The following is a 16,145-nucleotide window of genomic DNA, read 5'->3' as shown; positions in this document are numbered from 1 at the left end:
GTTAACGGTAATCACTAGTGCATCGTTGTGCCCTTAAACGCACTAAGCAATAACGTTAGTGCTACCATATATTGGGATTTATTCAAGATTTTTGGTGAGGGCAACTTCAGAAATATCCAAATCTATACAAATTGAAGTAGAAACATGGGCTTAATGACAACCCAGATAGCAGAAACAGCTTGCCACAAGCATGATATAAGCTTGTCGTGACAAGGATATAAGCTTGTCCCAAGCTTGTTACGACAAGTCTGTAAGCGTATATCAAGGCTGATTCAAGCGACGAAGTTGACAGGCGACAAGCATGTTGTAGGCTTATACTGTAAGATTGTTTCAAGCTTGTCAGCTCAAGCTTATTGCAAACTTGTTACATAAAGCATGCTACAGGCTTGTTACCTCAAGTTTATTTCAAACTTGGTACGTAATGCTTGCTCCAGGCTTGTTACCTCAAGTCTATTTCAAACTTGGTACATAATGCTTGCTACAGGCTTGTTACCTCAAGTTTATTTCAAACTTAGTACATAATGCTTGCTACAGGCTTGTTACCTCAAGTTTATTTCAAACTTGGTACGTAATGCTTGCTCCAGGCTTGTTACCTCAAGTCTATTTCAAACTTGGTACATAATGCTTGCTACAGGCTTGTTACCTCAAGTTTATTTCAAACTTGGTACGTAATGCTTGCTCCAGGCTTGTTACCTCAAGTCTATTTCAAACTTGTTACATAATGCTTGCTACAGGCTTGTTACCTCAAGTTTATTTCAAACTTAGTACATAATGCTTGCTACAGGCTTGTTACCTCAAGTTTATTTCAAACTTAGTACATAATGCTTGCTACAGGCTTGTTACCTCAAGTTTATTTCAAACTTGGTACGTAATGCTTGCTCCAGGCTTGTTACCTCAAGTCTATTTCAAACTTGGTACATAATGCTTGCTACAGGCTTGTTACCTCAAGTTTATTTCAAACTTGGTACATAATGCTTGCTACAGGCTTGTTACCTCAAGTTTATTTCAAACTTGGTACATAATGCTTGCTACAGGCTTGTCACCTCAAGCTTATTTCAAGCTGTCCACTTCAAGTTTAGCACATGCTTAATGTCTCGTTTATTGCAAGCTTCTCAGTAAAGCTTGATACAAATTTATTTCTGCAAGTGAGAAAATGATTCATCTGCTTGGCGACATGTATAATGTTTGATGTGAAGGTTAGTATAATGTTCAATGTGTAAGTTACATAAATGATGGTGTGTATTCTTTTGCCATCTGAGGTGTTTAGATATTGCCATCACTTTATTGGCATTATTTTAAATATATATAGGGGAAACCATACCATACTTACTATTAATAGTAAACATAGTAGTAAGCTATGGTTTCTGCAATATTTTTAATGCCAATAAAGTGGTGGCAATATCCAAACACCCTCAGATGGCAAAAGAACACACACCATCATTTATGTAACTTACACACTGAACATTATACTAACCTTCACATCAAACATTATACATGACGCCAACCAGATGAATCATTTTCTCACGTGCAGAAATAAATCTGTATCAAGATTGAAACTACTGAACCTCACTTCAAACCTTATACAAAATGAAATCAAGCTCATATAGACAACAATTCTGCAAAAATAAACGTAAAGGTGACGACGAAAGAACTGTTAAACCTACATAAGCAATGTTCTGAAAAAGAATAGTTGTGTTCGGTCAAAATGAAAGCAAAATAATGTATACTTTCACAATCTGTATTATGCTTCTTTCCTTCGTCCATTATGCGTCTTTGCAGCACGAGATTCAGGTTTATTTCTGTTGACTAACATTATTGAAATATCATGTTAAATTATAAATCCATGTCTCATACAACATTGGTGTTGAATATATACCCCATACTCCAGTCTATTGAGATTAGTATCTTATCTCAACATAGAAAGCAACACTTTTCCTGAGTTCCTTGGTGAATATACTATGCGACCTGGCAGATCAGCATCCAATTAGTTTACCATTAACCACAGTTTGATGTTGAAGTTGAGCGTCCCGTTTCAGCACGAAGTTTTACATGAGACACTGACCTGTAGAATCCGAACAGTAATGCGTTCAGTGTTTGTAAGGTCTTCCACTGGGAATCGACCACAACCCTAGGCGCACCAAAGACGTACACCACTAGACAAGCGTCAAGGGCTAAGCAAACTTTTAAATTATCAGATTTCAGGAAAGAAAGAAATATAAATTAAATCCTAGAACCACCGCTACACAGGGTGCAAAATACTGAGAATGGCCATTCCCACACTTCAAAATTTTGGAAGAAAATTCATCCTCAATAATTTACTGGAGAGATAAGGTGACATCGACACTGTCAGAAGTATACAAACTATTTACAGTAAATCTGTGCAGTTAGTGGACAACCTAGTGGATAAGCATTATCCCTAACCTTACATATATCAATAATTTTGGATGTTCAATATATGAAATCTTCATTTGAAAACTTTCCAGTGCATTTTTTTTTTACTTATTTATTTACTCCTATCTCTCCCCGATCATAACTGTTATGATTTCGCATCCTGCTGCTACATAATTGAAATAAATTATCTCTACATTCTACTCAATAACTGATATAAGGTTCCATGAAAACAATCAGCTTGTATTACAATGTTATTTATTGAACTTATTTACATATTTTGTATTATTTCTAACTTATTTCCTTAATTGGGTTCCTCAACTTCAACGGTGTGACCTTCCACTACAGGTTTTAAATTTCTTCGTTCTCTGCAAAATAACGATCATAAATACGTACTGAAAAACATGTAATTGATTGCACAGTTAAAAAAAAAACATTCATATTGTTTACCTTATAAATACGCTTTCATTAAAATACATTATTATTCTTTGAAGTAAGTGCCACACAAGGCAACAGAGTCTGGCACTCGTTTCTCAGATCTGGTGATCCATGGCTTGGAAGCATTCCAAATATGATCTCTATAGCATTACTGTAGAATTTTTTATAATGAATTAATATTCCCTAATCGAGCTCACCTATTCAGATGTTAGATTTGTAGTGTGACACTTCTTATTCAAAGTGTCTCGACTGTCAAATACAATATAATTCATCTTCCCATACTGAAAATTAATAAAGTAATTTTAAACACTACTATACACAAACATTACCAAAACACTCTTTCGGTTTAGCGGCATCCCTTATATTCTACATTTTACGTTTTACAGCCTTATTTGATTAAATTTTGACGATCACTCATAAGAAACACTTGAAAGGAAAGAATCGGTTTGTTACAATTGCAACATACTCTCCCATAGTCTGATATTTAGTCGTCTCGGGATCGCACGGATATGTCTGGGTCAAACAGGGTCAGGGATCTGACTACTTCGTGATCACGAGTCACGAAGTATGTGACCCGTTTCATCACTGGTACCACTGCATGGTATTTATTCACTTTACCTATTTTAATGTTCTAGTGCCAGTAAATTTTCAGTAAAGTTTTTTTTTTTTAAATTTCCTAGCTGAAAATGTGCATTGTTCTGTGAGAGCATCAATTGAGATAAATCCAGAAAATGTCATATTGACTCACTCGGTACTGTTGTATAAGTACGGCGTTACGAAAAACAAACGAAGTGATCACTGATATAAGAAATCACTGAGGGATGGAAGAACAAATATTTACTTATTTCTGTAATTTTCTCTCCATGCCTTGTATGAAATGCAATCTGATCTCACGATTCACAGGAAAGATACGTCATAAGTGTGTGAACCTATATACCTTGTATTCTTCACGGAGCAACACAAATGATAGATGATGACCTACAAGGCGTTATCCTGCGTAATGTACAGCAGAACGCATGGGAAAGTGTAGTTCGCAATTTACAGGAAAAGCGTAAGAATTTACTAAAATAGGTACCGCGTACACGGACAACTTCGTACCATTTTGCAACGAGTTTGGAACATACCTTAGAGGTTCAATGAAATATTTCTCTTTAAAAATATAAAAAAAGTTACTGGTGACTAATACGTAAGGAGGTGTTGAGCAACAATTCTCTGGAATTATTTGTGACAGTAAAACAAACGGATTTTAATCCTGAGCCTTACAGCGGAGGAATACATCTTTGCAACGTTTCATTCTTTCAAAACACAAGAATCACTGATAGGAAGACATGCATATTGCCTTCATCATACACAGTGGCGTATTTAGGGGGGTGGCTTCCGGGCTTAAGCCCCCCCGAAATCTTACTTAGTATAGTAAAGTAAATGAAATATCTTGCAGAATTTTCACATTTCCAGGCAAAGCCCCCCCGAAAGTTAGCAAAGCCCCTCCCGAAACAAAATCGTAAATACGCCACTGATCATACATATCAAATGAAGAAGAGATGACTCATTACCGTAAATGTAACACTAAGTTTATTTGACCCATATTCATGGAACGTCGTGTTGGAGTCATTAGCGTCGTTTCACAATTCATTATAGAGAAGTAATAAATACTCCTGCGACCTATCGACCTAGTTCTTTATATCCCATCTTTGAAAGCAGAAACATTTCTCAGTGTACACGGCACAAGGCAGGAAAATCACTTCATTTACTTCAATCCAGTCAAATTCTGAATGCATTTTAAGACCTATGTCTCCCTATTTATTTTCCTGGTAATTTGTTGTTCGAGTGTTTACGCATACGCATACTTTGGCGTGCTCCATCCTATTGAAATCTTTTTGTCTTTGGGGGGAAAAAACTACTCCTACTTTTTTAATTTATTTTTTTATTACTGCCACTGCTGAATGAAGTCTTTATTTTGTGGATAAAACATTAACCTTTATTTCTTGTTCAATTTTAGTGTTGATTACTTCTTTTTCATACTGAATGAAGTCTTATCTTCCCGAAAACTCGGGAATGTCTTTGTAAGAGAGAAATGTGCATTTACTATTATTTTGTCTTTTAACAAAACTTTCTAACTGCTGAAGTCTTTATTTTCTAGGAAAAAAAACTGTTTCTTGATTAGTTTTAATGTTATTTTACTTCTTTTCTATCTCCTGAATGAAACCGTATCTTCTGAGAAGGAAAAAAAAACTACAATACCATCTGTATCTTAATTAATTATAGTACTTTATTGCTTGTTTCTATACTAAACGAAATAATCTTATCGTCTGGAAGATTCTGCAATTGCATATTTCTCTATTACAATGGCATTGCAGAGTTTTCCAGAATGTAAGATGGTTTCATTTAGTATAGAAAAGAAGTAATTAACTCTAATCAATCAAGAAAGAGGGTGGTATTGTAGTTTTTCTCGCAAGAGATAAGTTCGTTCAGTAGATAGAAAAGATGTAAAATAACACTAAAATTAGTCAAGAAAAAAAGAGGTTAGTTGCTTTCTGTTTTTCGTGCACCAGGTAGGAAATGTTTTTAGAAGGCAAATATAACAGTAAGTGCCTATCTCTCTATTACTCTGACATCGCAGTTTTCAAAAAATGAAATTTCCTTCAGTATAGAAAAGTAATCAACACCAAAATTAATCAAGGAATAAAAGTTATTCTTAAAAAAAAAAAAGATTTCATTCAGCAGATAGGAGTAATCAAAAAATAAAATTAACAGAGGTACTTTCTTTCAGAAGACAAGAAAATAAAAATGTAAACAGTAATGAATTTCGATTTTAGTTAAAATTTCCATCCTCCGAGGAAAGTAACAGGCAAGTTGCTAAATTATAAAGGATAATAAAATAATATATACATACAAGGTAAACATTTCATCTCATTTCACTGTGTACTAATACATGAGTGCGTAAAAATGAACTCATCTCGCTATATAAAATAAAAAGACCTAAGTGATTGAGTGACCGACAGATCTTTGCACAGGCCAAATCGCTTAAGATAGACAAGTTAAATATGGACAGTACATGGGATTTATTACGTAGGATACCACTAAGGAAGGATTTTTGCAAATTCGACAGGAAGGGGAGGAAAATAGGTGTGGGACGTATTTTTAAAATATGACCATATCTCCGAATTCCTTAAGGTTACAGACTTGAAATTTGATATTCGGATGTCTCATTTCAAATAATTTGACATATTTAAGCGGTTTTTGATATTTTAGTACAAAGGAAAAAAAGAAAAAAAAGTGAGAAAGAAAAGAAATGGAGTGAGGATTACAATTATTATAAGATGTCGAAATCTCTGAATTTATGAAGGTTTGAAACATGAAATTTGGTATTTGCATATTATTTAAAATAAGTAGATAAGAATTTAAGCGCTTTTGAAATATGCCTCGGAGGTAAGAAAGGGGGGTGGAAAGAAAAATGGATGGGGATTATAATTATTATAGTAAAGTATTTAATCCCTTAAGGTGAGAGATTTGAAGTTCAGTATTTCCATTTCTCATTTAAAATACTTTGCCACGTGTTTCGGCCCTTTTTTTTCTTTTTTGACATGCTAGCAAAAAGGGAAAGAAACGATGTGGAGAGGAGAAAAAAAAGGTGGGGATTACAATTATTCTAATAAAATGTCGGCATCTCTAAATCTTTTAAGATTTGAAATATGGAAGTAACTTCTCATTTAAAATTATTACAAAAGCGTTTTATGATACATATCCTAAAAGGAAGAAAAAGGGAAGGATTACAATTATTATAATAAGATGTTCATATCTTGGGGTCCGGGAAAGTAAGAGGCATTGAAACGGTGGAAAACTCTTTTGGAAGCCTCCAAATCCACAGAATTCTATGCATATGATATTGATCTAGTGACCTATAGATGTGAGAAATGTAGTGAATACAAAACGTATATGTAGAGAAGAACGCGTCCATGGACTAAGTTGCAGATCCCTAGCTTATTTAGTGATGGTAAGAACTTTCCGGTCTCTCTCGTGATTGTAAGGAAAATAGGTAAAACTATACTTACCTACACAGTAGTCTAGGCTCCGCCTGTTGCAGCCAAACACCCAATACTTCCTTCACCGTTTCTTCTGTTGCGTCGGTGTACATCTTACGAATAGCAGCTGAAAAGAAAGATAGAATTTCAAGCAAATACTAGCGATTTTTATTCTTAAAAAAAACAAAAAAAAAACTGTCATTTGAAATAAATTTCCCTCTTAAATAGTTTTACGGAATTATGGTATGGTTTGTAAATATGGATACCTAGAGCTGAAACTAATTCCTATATTATTTTTCAAGTCACCTAAGCTAGGCCCCTATTTTGTGATTTTTATGTAAGGGTACTATAGAAAGTTATCTTCCATCACACTTTTGGTATATTATATAATGGAAAAGTTACATTTTTCGATACAAGTGTAACAAGACTTTCTTCCGGTGCCCTTAGTGGTGATATGGTTTTGAGTCAACGTTTAAAGTCACCTTAAATAACACTACAAAAAACACATTAGGTTTTGGCTAACTTCGTTGTCACGAAAAATTGAAAGATGAAGACGACAGAAAGACGAAAGTTTGACTATTCGCCGTCTTGAAAGCCTGCAACTTTTCTCTTTTGATACAGGAATTATGGTAACTTCGAAAGCTATGTTCTTCTAGTGTTTTATCTGCGTTCCAGTGTTAGAAAAAGAGCTCTGAAATTTTGCACCTTTAAAATATCGGCAGGGGAGACAGTTTGGCATACTATGTAATACTACCAGACTAACAGTGTTGCCAACCCAACAAAAGTTATATTCGTGTGGTAGACAGTATCAAATTTACAGGTATACACGAAAAGTCTGGTGCAAAATTATACTTCACAGTAGTGATTCCTACACTGTACTTCAATTTAAATTCGTTGACACTATTGACTTTATTTAGCCCTGGAATCATTCCTACTTTGGAATTTTATTTTGTTTTAGATTTTCCGTACACCTTACAAATTCTTTTGAATGCTTTTTCAAGCAAAGATTTGTTTAAATATGTACTTTGCCAGTAAAGCTTTGTTTACAACATAGAGTGTTGGATCAGTTATTGAATTTCCTATACATTCTACACAGATGTTATATTCACCCATTAAGGGTGAACACATTTACATATTTTACTACTTGACAGTAAAAGAATCCTAAAGTACTCAAAGCATACTTTATTCATGAAGAATTACTTCTGATTGCTTGGGACATACTAATATGAGAACACACGTCCAGTACGAGAGAAGTAAGACTTAATAATTAGCAAACTGGAATTTTGTATGGTTACTAGCATAAATAAATAAATGAAGTTAAATATTTCAGTACAACTTTTCAAATCAACTTACTGTTGATCTTATTGCACATTTGGTTGGACCCAAAGGTGTGCTTTTTTGCTTCATGATCCTTGGTTTCCTGCCAGAGTAGGAGAATTCCATTGCGAGTTTGTCGCACAAAGTTCTTATTGCATTGTGAGCGAAACTTTTAAAATCCTTACCACCAATTGACAGTAATACTTTTACCTGAAAGAAAGGAAAGTATTTAGATCTAATGCATGCTGAAATCAAAAAGAAAAACAATATATATAAGGGTCCGTATTGTTATGTTTTTCTACCAGTGGAAAAAAAAAACGAAGCATGAATGAAACTAGATTAATTTTTAGATACCGTAATGTGAAGTGTGAAAAAAAGGCGTGGGGTTCTGAGTTTCACGGAAGGCCGTATCAAATGGGCTACGTGACTAACAAAAACTGTTTGCCTGGGATTTATTTGGTAACTTTCAGCTTTATATCGGAATAGCGGTTATTTAAAAGGACCATTGTCCGTTTGAATTAGAAAAAAATACTATATATATATATATATATATATATATATATATATATATATATATATGTGTGTGTGTGTGTGTGTGTGTGTGTGTTTGTGTGTGTGTATGTATATGGAAATTACATACACTTCCAAAAGTAACAAGAAACAGTGGGTTAATCAGTGCTGCCAACAAGTAGTGTCAGAAAATAGCTAAATGACGCACAAAAACTAGCTAAAAATGGCTCAACTTACCTTAAATTATAGGTAACAGAATTTAGGAATAAATAAAGTAAAAATTTGGTACTTTTTGTCTACTAGTTTACAAAGATGTTCTAATATTATTTATCTTTTGGTATCCTCAAATCAAACAGTTTCACAATACAATTTGTTCCTTCATTGACTAGAAGTAATAAAATCTCTTGAATTATTTTCAACTTCTAATGCTGGGTATGGCTTGATAACACTATTGATCTATCACAAAAATATATACATGCACATGCACGCATCTCAACAAGAAAAACTCCACCCAAACTAAAAATACACTAGAAACTAATCAAACAAATTGACTATGGAGAAACCAGATCCAGGAATCCCAATTTACCGTGACGAATAGGTGAGACTGATAAAAGATATCTAATCTACTGTGACAATGTAAGTGCTGTTGTAAACAAAAGAATTAGAAAAATACCAAGATAAACTACTTTTTTTTAGGTTTTTCATATTTTCTAAAAAAAAAAAATTGACTGCAAAAGATGTAATTGCCGCTATATTAGCAAGTATGAATGGCAAGTTGACCAAAATTATAGTCCATAGCTAATGCACATGATAATGGCTAAATTGGCAAAAATGGAGTTGATGCTAACATTTAGTCAAAAGAGAGATGTTCCAAAAAGACGTAAATTAAAAGATATAACAAAGATTTGAAACCTGCTTCATAACTTGTACAGGTTTGATAGGATACTTACATATTTCTTTCCGAAGTTAGGATCTTCAAGCTTTCTCTCAAATGTTTGAAAATCATCCAACGTTCGCAGAGGCAGAAGGCCAAAAAGTTCGGATTCTTCGTTTATGGACTCTGCTTTCACACTCACATCATTACTTAGAAGTGTGTCGACCTTCTTCTCGACGGAAGATACTCTTTCACTAAGGTCAGCTAAAGTAGATTGCATTTGGCCAAATACAATTCTGATATCTGCAATAACTTGTAGAAAATATTGTTTTGAAGGTGTTAATATAACTAGAAAATATATTCTTTCACAAAACATTGAAACAATTAAATGTACATTCATGTTCAAAATGATTGTCGCATATCTATAACTGTCTTCTTGTAAGAATGTAATTTGATAATGATTTTGCAGGATACTTTTAATACCAATACTATGTGTATAATCGAGAAATGTATATTTGTGGAAAATTTTATAGGGAAAGAATTATAAGCACATAAATTAGAATGAGTAAAACAAATGGACAAGAAAGTTTCATTTTCGTTTTATTATTCTTATTTACTGCTCTTTTGACATGAAATTTGCCACATACATGTCTTTGCCGATTATGCACATACCAACATTATAAGAAATACAGGGCGAATTCGTTATCAAATTTTATTCCTACAACAACATATTTATAGACATGCGACAATAATTTTGGACATGGATGTACGTTTGTGGTGGACAAACACCGTGTGCGTAGATTTTCTTAGGGTTCTACCGTTCCCCTCCACTTTCTTCAATCCATTATTTAATTCATTCTCATCATCACCGTCTCCTTTAGGCTGCCCCGCATAACCGTGGGACAAAACTCAAAGATTTTATTTAATTTTGATTTTGCTGTTCATTTAATCAGAAATCTTGGGGGGAAAAGTGGGGAACAATTAGGAAGACGTGTGTAGAAGACCACTACGTTGGAGAATTATGACCAGGTCATTAGAGTATGACGTTATAAATCAGCACTGCGGAAGGAAAGGGTTGATTGCTCAGAGGTAGAACGTTGCCTTTTGGTGCGACGGATCTTTGGTTCAATCTCCGGCCATGCCACTAATTCCTTCATAATCATTCTCTATCATTAGTCATCCGTCTATCTTAACATCAACCCTAGGAAGACTAAACTATAATTGGTCACGTGAAAGACTAAGGGGGGTCAATTTTGCTCGTGGTTGTAAATTCCAATTTTAACCCTACTAATGTATTTTAAAGTTATTTAATGACTGCTACTAATAAATGAGAGTTGTAAAATTATTTTAAGACTTGTGAAATTTTATTTTAATAGGAAATATTACAAGTCCCAGTACAGACTACTACCGCATTTGGTTAGCAGACATGAAGTAGCTTGAAATACATTAGCCTGTGTAGACAAGTTACTATACTAAACCTGAGAGTATTACGTTTGCTCAATGTATAAAAGTAGATTATGTTAATTTAGTCATCCATTCAAAGAATAGATAAGTTTACATGATCCTTTCAAAGTAAAACTGTACTCCTCTTAACATTTCTAAGTTGCTAAAAAAATGTACTTAGTCTCCTGCGCTAAAAAAGAAAAAAAACTACCACAATAATGTGCTTTCTAATAAAACTAAATTTAAGTTTAGATTACAGAAGAAAATACAAAAAAAATCAAACGTTATAAAATTCATTTGTTCGGGCAAAGAGAAAAAGAAAGTGCGGGTAAATTTGACCAACCTTCGTCTTTCTATGGTTAAGGACATAACAGCGGGGTTATGAAGAACGGGACCTACAGCTTAAAGTGAGATCCGAACCGCTACTCAGTTTGCACTCGAGAGATATTGTTCTTCATTTGAACTCGAAATCAGAATCCCTTGATAACAAAGGCGATAAATCCACAGACCCATCATCCACGGAGGTCAACTGATAGAAATACGTTGCAGTGATCTTGCATACTTGTGAATATTTTAGGAGCCACTTAAGAACCAAAAGGGAAAGAACTGCAAAATGGAATCACTCTATAGTTATACATATTAAATCAATGGACTATTTTAAAAGACTACATAGTACAGAAGATCTAATTTAGTCAGTCAGAAATATAGGCTTAATTTAATTTGCTAATCAATACAAGAAGTGACTAATAGTTCTGGACCATTCATATTACCTTTCTAAATAAAACTTTTTATTATTATTATTATTAACAAACCAGTCAAACCTAATAGAAATCTCTGTTTCGTCGATCTTCTTTCCAATGTTATAAATTTAGACACTTAATCAGCTTCCGTGGAAGTTTTGTTGACCGTCCGCTAGTGTGGCAGCGCACTACAGGCAGTTCGGCGAGAACTCCAAGCTTGATAAAATAAAATCACAATTAAAGAGACAAGTTAAAAAAGTATTTTTCACGAATCCCACCCCCACTCAACTTGTGGACTATCATGCCTCCGACAAGGAAAATTCAAGCTTAACCAATGCTGAAGGAGTAGACTGCTGAATAATTTATGATGTAATGGCAAATCATTTGCAGAACTAGTTGACCTATGACCTCTAGTTTGAGCGAGTTGCGTTCATTTCTCGAGGTTGCGACCTTGTTCAATCGAAACATCAGCCTCAAATTACCTTTACTCTTAAAAAAAAAAAAAAAAAAAAAAAAAAGGCAACGGTTACTCCACTTTAATCTAAGGTAAATGTATTTACACAAACAAAAAAAAAACTGGTGTAAAGCAAACATTCCGGTTTAAGTGAAAAAAAGTTAAAAAAACGCGATTTTGGCCAATCCTGAAAAATAGGGTTATTTCTTTATTACATCCGTTCAGATTGCAAATATTTTTCTGAGATTTTAGATCCAGATTTCATTCACCTGGTAGAAAAAAAAAGTAAACAAAAGCACTAAAATCAATTAAGAGACAGAAGTTACTGTTTTTAGAGGATAAAAAGATAAAAATGTAAGCAACGAAAAACCTAGTTTTCTTCAAACTTACACCCTCGACTTCTTACCTAACAAACTTCAAACTAATATGCCAACTTATTTTCGCGTAATAATCTATTTTGAATTATTATTAATATCTAATAAGTAATTTTTCGAAATTCATCGTTCTTTTACCCTAAACCCAAAAGTCCATACCTGATCGAACCTTTCCTTGCACTTATTGTAAAGCGATGAAATGAGTGATATCACTTAATCTAAGATTGATGAAGTATACCTTAGAATAAGTAATTGTTACTAAATAAAGTCGGACATAAGTATTTATATTCTTCAATTTTGCCCCCAACCTCCGAATAAATATGGAAGAACATAAGGAACGAAAGATAAGCATGATGCATTCTAAAATGAGTGAAATGTCCAGGCTTGCTTGCTGCATTTAAATATCATCCGTACCGATTCTTGGGGAAGCCACATCAGTTAAAATTTTTAGTGTATCGGTGAAAGCTAAAACAAGAAACTTAGGCAATGTATTAATTCAAAGCAGTTTTCTCCTCGATTGTAGGGATAAAACGTAATTTTCATTACTTTAGCGGACGGCTCTCCAAATTTAAATCGATTTTGTTGATTTTTTCACTAGATTTGGGGCACTACTTTACAAACACTTCACGAACCACAGCTGAGCGAGCGGAGGGGATTAGAAGCCTCGTAGGACTCGTTTTTTCCCCTTATCTTTTAAGTTACACACGATTGGCATTGCAGCCATTGTAGACTGTCATTTTCCAAAACTTAACATACAAATACTGGCATTTCGTTCCTTGCTTGTATTCAACCGCCTTCCGCCCTGGCAAATAGCTCCACCATAACATACTTACTTTCCCATGTATACTCATTTGCACATACAATTTATTGAGTTTAAAACACTTACATTATCATTTAACTACCTTCATTATTAATATGAGGTTAACTTTAGCAGATGGCTCTACCTAATTAAATAAACTATTTTAATGTGTTTAGACTTCATAAATCGTATCTGTTATATAGAATCCTACGAAATGGAAAATTAAGTATGTTATGGTGGATCTAATTGACAAGGCGGTAGGCAGACGAATACAAGCAAGGAATGAGATGGCAGTAAGTACATATGAAGCTTTGGAAAATGACCGTCTGCAATGGTTGCAATGCCAAACGCGTGTAACTTAAAAAGTAAGGGAAAAAACGAGCCCTGCGGGGCATCTATTCCCCTTCGCTCGCTCAGCTATGCTACGTAAAGTGTTATGTAACGGCATATTTTTTGAACTGGGGGGGGGGCAATATTTTGCTTAAATTTTGTACTTTCTTGGTATATATTTTGTATTTTTTTAATGGTTTAGGTAGGTTAAGTTAGTTTGGGTTAGTTTAGGTTAGGCTGAGTTAAGATACTTGGGCATTACTCGAGCAGATGGTTCTACCAAATGTTCACACATTGCATTTCCCGGTTCCTTTTTGTAGAATATCCACTAAATGAGAAGCTAGTGCATAAACCACGAACCAACTTGTGCTAGGTGGCCACAAAAAAAGCACGTATGCCATCTAACCGAGTCAGGGCAGGAGTGTAGCTGGGAGTCCCGAGCGGAGCGAGGGGATGCGTCCGTAGAGAGCAGGCGTGTCCGCGACGGAGGACATGCACATAAACGAGGAAAGTGGAAAAATACATAAAATATCCGCAATAATTTTTACATGGTGATTTTACCTGAATTCGTACTTTCTTCCTATATTTTCTGTTTTTGATGATTTAGGTTAGGATTGGTTAGTTATGTTAGTAATTACGGTTACGTAACACCAACTCATTTCTCCTGTAAACACGGTGGTTTTACCTGATTTTGGCCCCCAAGTTCCAAAATTCTCTATATGTAACAGTATTATCTCAAATCTAGTGAAAAATGACCATAAAATCGATATAAATATGGTACAGCCGTCTGCTAAAGCAATGCCTTAACAGTTATCAAGTATTCCACCTATAAATTTTTAATATGATAAAGCCGTCTGCTGAAGTTAACCCTCTAATTTTTGTACTGATATTCAGGGGTGCCCGAGGAAAATTTTCTAGGGAGGGGCCCATCTCCATGGTTGCTATATTACGCCTGGTATTTAATATACATGGTTTCCTATATTACGTATACATTTTCGTAATCCAAAGGGGGCCCGGGCCCCACCCCCCTCCCCTTCGGGCGCCTATGCTGATGCTAATTGTCAAGAGCCATCACTGACTTTAAAGAATCCAATGGCTAAATATGGTATACATTATACGGATGAACACACTTAAAAAAAAGAAAACAACATAAAAGGTATAAACATAAAATTCCATCCATATTTGAAAAGTAATGAAGTAATACTATCCTAAAAGCGCTCAGCGCACCAGTCTAAAATAAAAATCACCTTTTTATTTTGTAACTAAAACTAAAGTAGGACTTACTATTACATTTCATACACATAGCTTACCTTTGTTTACCTTTTGGAAGAAATCAAGCGCCAAAACTCAGACTACTCACCAATCCTACAGATGGCTCCATTTGCCAAACAATCGACAAACGTCAAGCGTTTTGAATCAAGCTTGAAATAGGCTTAGTAGAAAGTTGATAAATTCAAGCTTCTTTTCAAGTTAAAAACAAGCTAAAATAAACGTTGATTGTTGCTTGTCGCATTCAAGCTTCTTTTCAAGTTAAAAACAAGCTAAAATAAACGTTGATTGTCGCTTGTCGCATCAACTGTACATTGCTAAGCCAAAATCAAGGGAAAGCGACCCTTGATTTAAGCTTACATGCTCTCTGGGAAATCGTTAGTGCATTGTTAGAATACTTAAACGCACTAAGCACTAACGTCATTGCTACCATATTTCGGCATTTCTTCAAGGCTTTCGGTGGGGACAAACTACAGAAATATCAAATTGTATACAAGCTGTTAGTGTCTTCTAGAACTAATGAATGACACTAACTTTCTCGTTAGTGCTTGAAGTGGGGTAAGTTCAAGCCAACTTCCAAATATATTTTACTTTTAGCACCTACACTAATGAAGCACTAACGTTAGGGGTTGGTACAGTAACAAGCACTAACACTGCACTAACGATTGCACTAGAAGAGGTCATGAGTGCTCTTAAATGTGGTGGAACTTTGATATACTGAGAAATTCCTCATAAATTTCTTATAAACACTAACGAAACTTTTTCTAGAAGCACTAACGAATCGCACTAATTTTTTCCTAAGTGCTTATAGTAGGCCTAAGTTCATACTATTTCCCAAAGTATTTTACTTGTTGCACCTATACTAATGAAGCACTAACGTTACGTGTTGGTGCATTAAGAAGCACTAACGATGCGCTAACGAATGGCTCTAATTTTTTCGTTAGTGGTTGAAGTATCTGTAGCAGCGAGAAATTGTCCCACGAAAGGGTTTTCCTTCTAACACCTTCATTAAGAAGAACTAACGACGTCCCTGAACACATAACACACTAACGATAAATTTAGTGTCAATCGCTAGTGCATCGTTAATGATTCTTAGTGCATTAACGCCTATCGTTAATGCTTTATTACTATAGGAGCTACAAATAAAAACCTTTTGCGGCGCCAAGTTGCCGCTGCACATGAAATTT

General features: G+C 34.6%; 1 protein-coding gene across 2 annotated transcripts; it reads right to left on the bottom strand.

Moving 5' to 3' along the window:
• Positions 1 to 2,635: 2,635 nt before the first annotated feature.
• LOC145674659 (uncharacterized) lies at positions 2,636 to 15,013 on the bottom strand. Of its 2 annotated transcripts, XM_081744881.1 has the most exons (5): positions 11,814 to 15,013; positions 9,626 to 9,861; positions 8,202 to 8,375; positions 6,879 to 6,975; positions 2,636 to 2,756 (listed from the first exon to the last, which is right to left on the bottom strand). In XM_081744881.1, the coding sequence occupies exons 2-4, from the start codon at positions 9,827 to 9,829 to the stop codon at positions 6,931 to 6,933; spliced, it is 423 nt and encodes a 140-aa protein (XP_081601007.1). In that variant the 5' UTR covers positions 9,830 to 9,861; positions 11,814 to 15,013; the 3' UTR covers positions 2,636 to 2,756; positions 6,879 to 6,930. The 2 variants fall into 2 exon arrangements, with proteins under 2 accessions (XP_081601007.1, XP_081601006.1); XM_081744880.1 differs by having other exon boundaries at positions 9,626 to 15,013.
• Between the last annotated feature and the right edge of the window lie 1,132 nt (positions 15,014 to 16,145).

This window comes from Thermobia domestica, chromosome 17 (genome assembly GCF_964235325.1).
Source record: "Thermobia domestica chromosome 17, izTheDome1.hap1.1, whole genome shotgun sequence".
Lineage (NCBI taxonomy): Eukaryota > Metazoa > Arthropoda > Insecta > Zygentoma > Lepismatidae > Thermobia > Thermobia domestica.
This window is presented reverse-complemented; position numbering and strand designations above follow the sequence as displayed.

Excerpts from the sequence above, each read along its gene's own strand:
- LOC145674659 (XM_081744880.1), bottom strand. The coding sequence starts at position 9,949 with ATGAATGTACATTTAATTGTTTCAATGTTTTGTGAAAGAATATATTTT. Across the intron at positions 8,376-9,625 it reads CTAACTTCGGAAAGAAATAT|GTAAAAGTATTACTGTCAAT; the intron begins GTAAGTATCCTA and ends CCTTTCTTTCAG. Across the intron at positions 6,976-8,201 it reads AATGTGCAATAAGATCAACA|CTGCTATTCGTAAGATGTAC; the intron begins GTAAGTTGATTT and ends CTTTCTTTTCAG.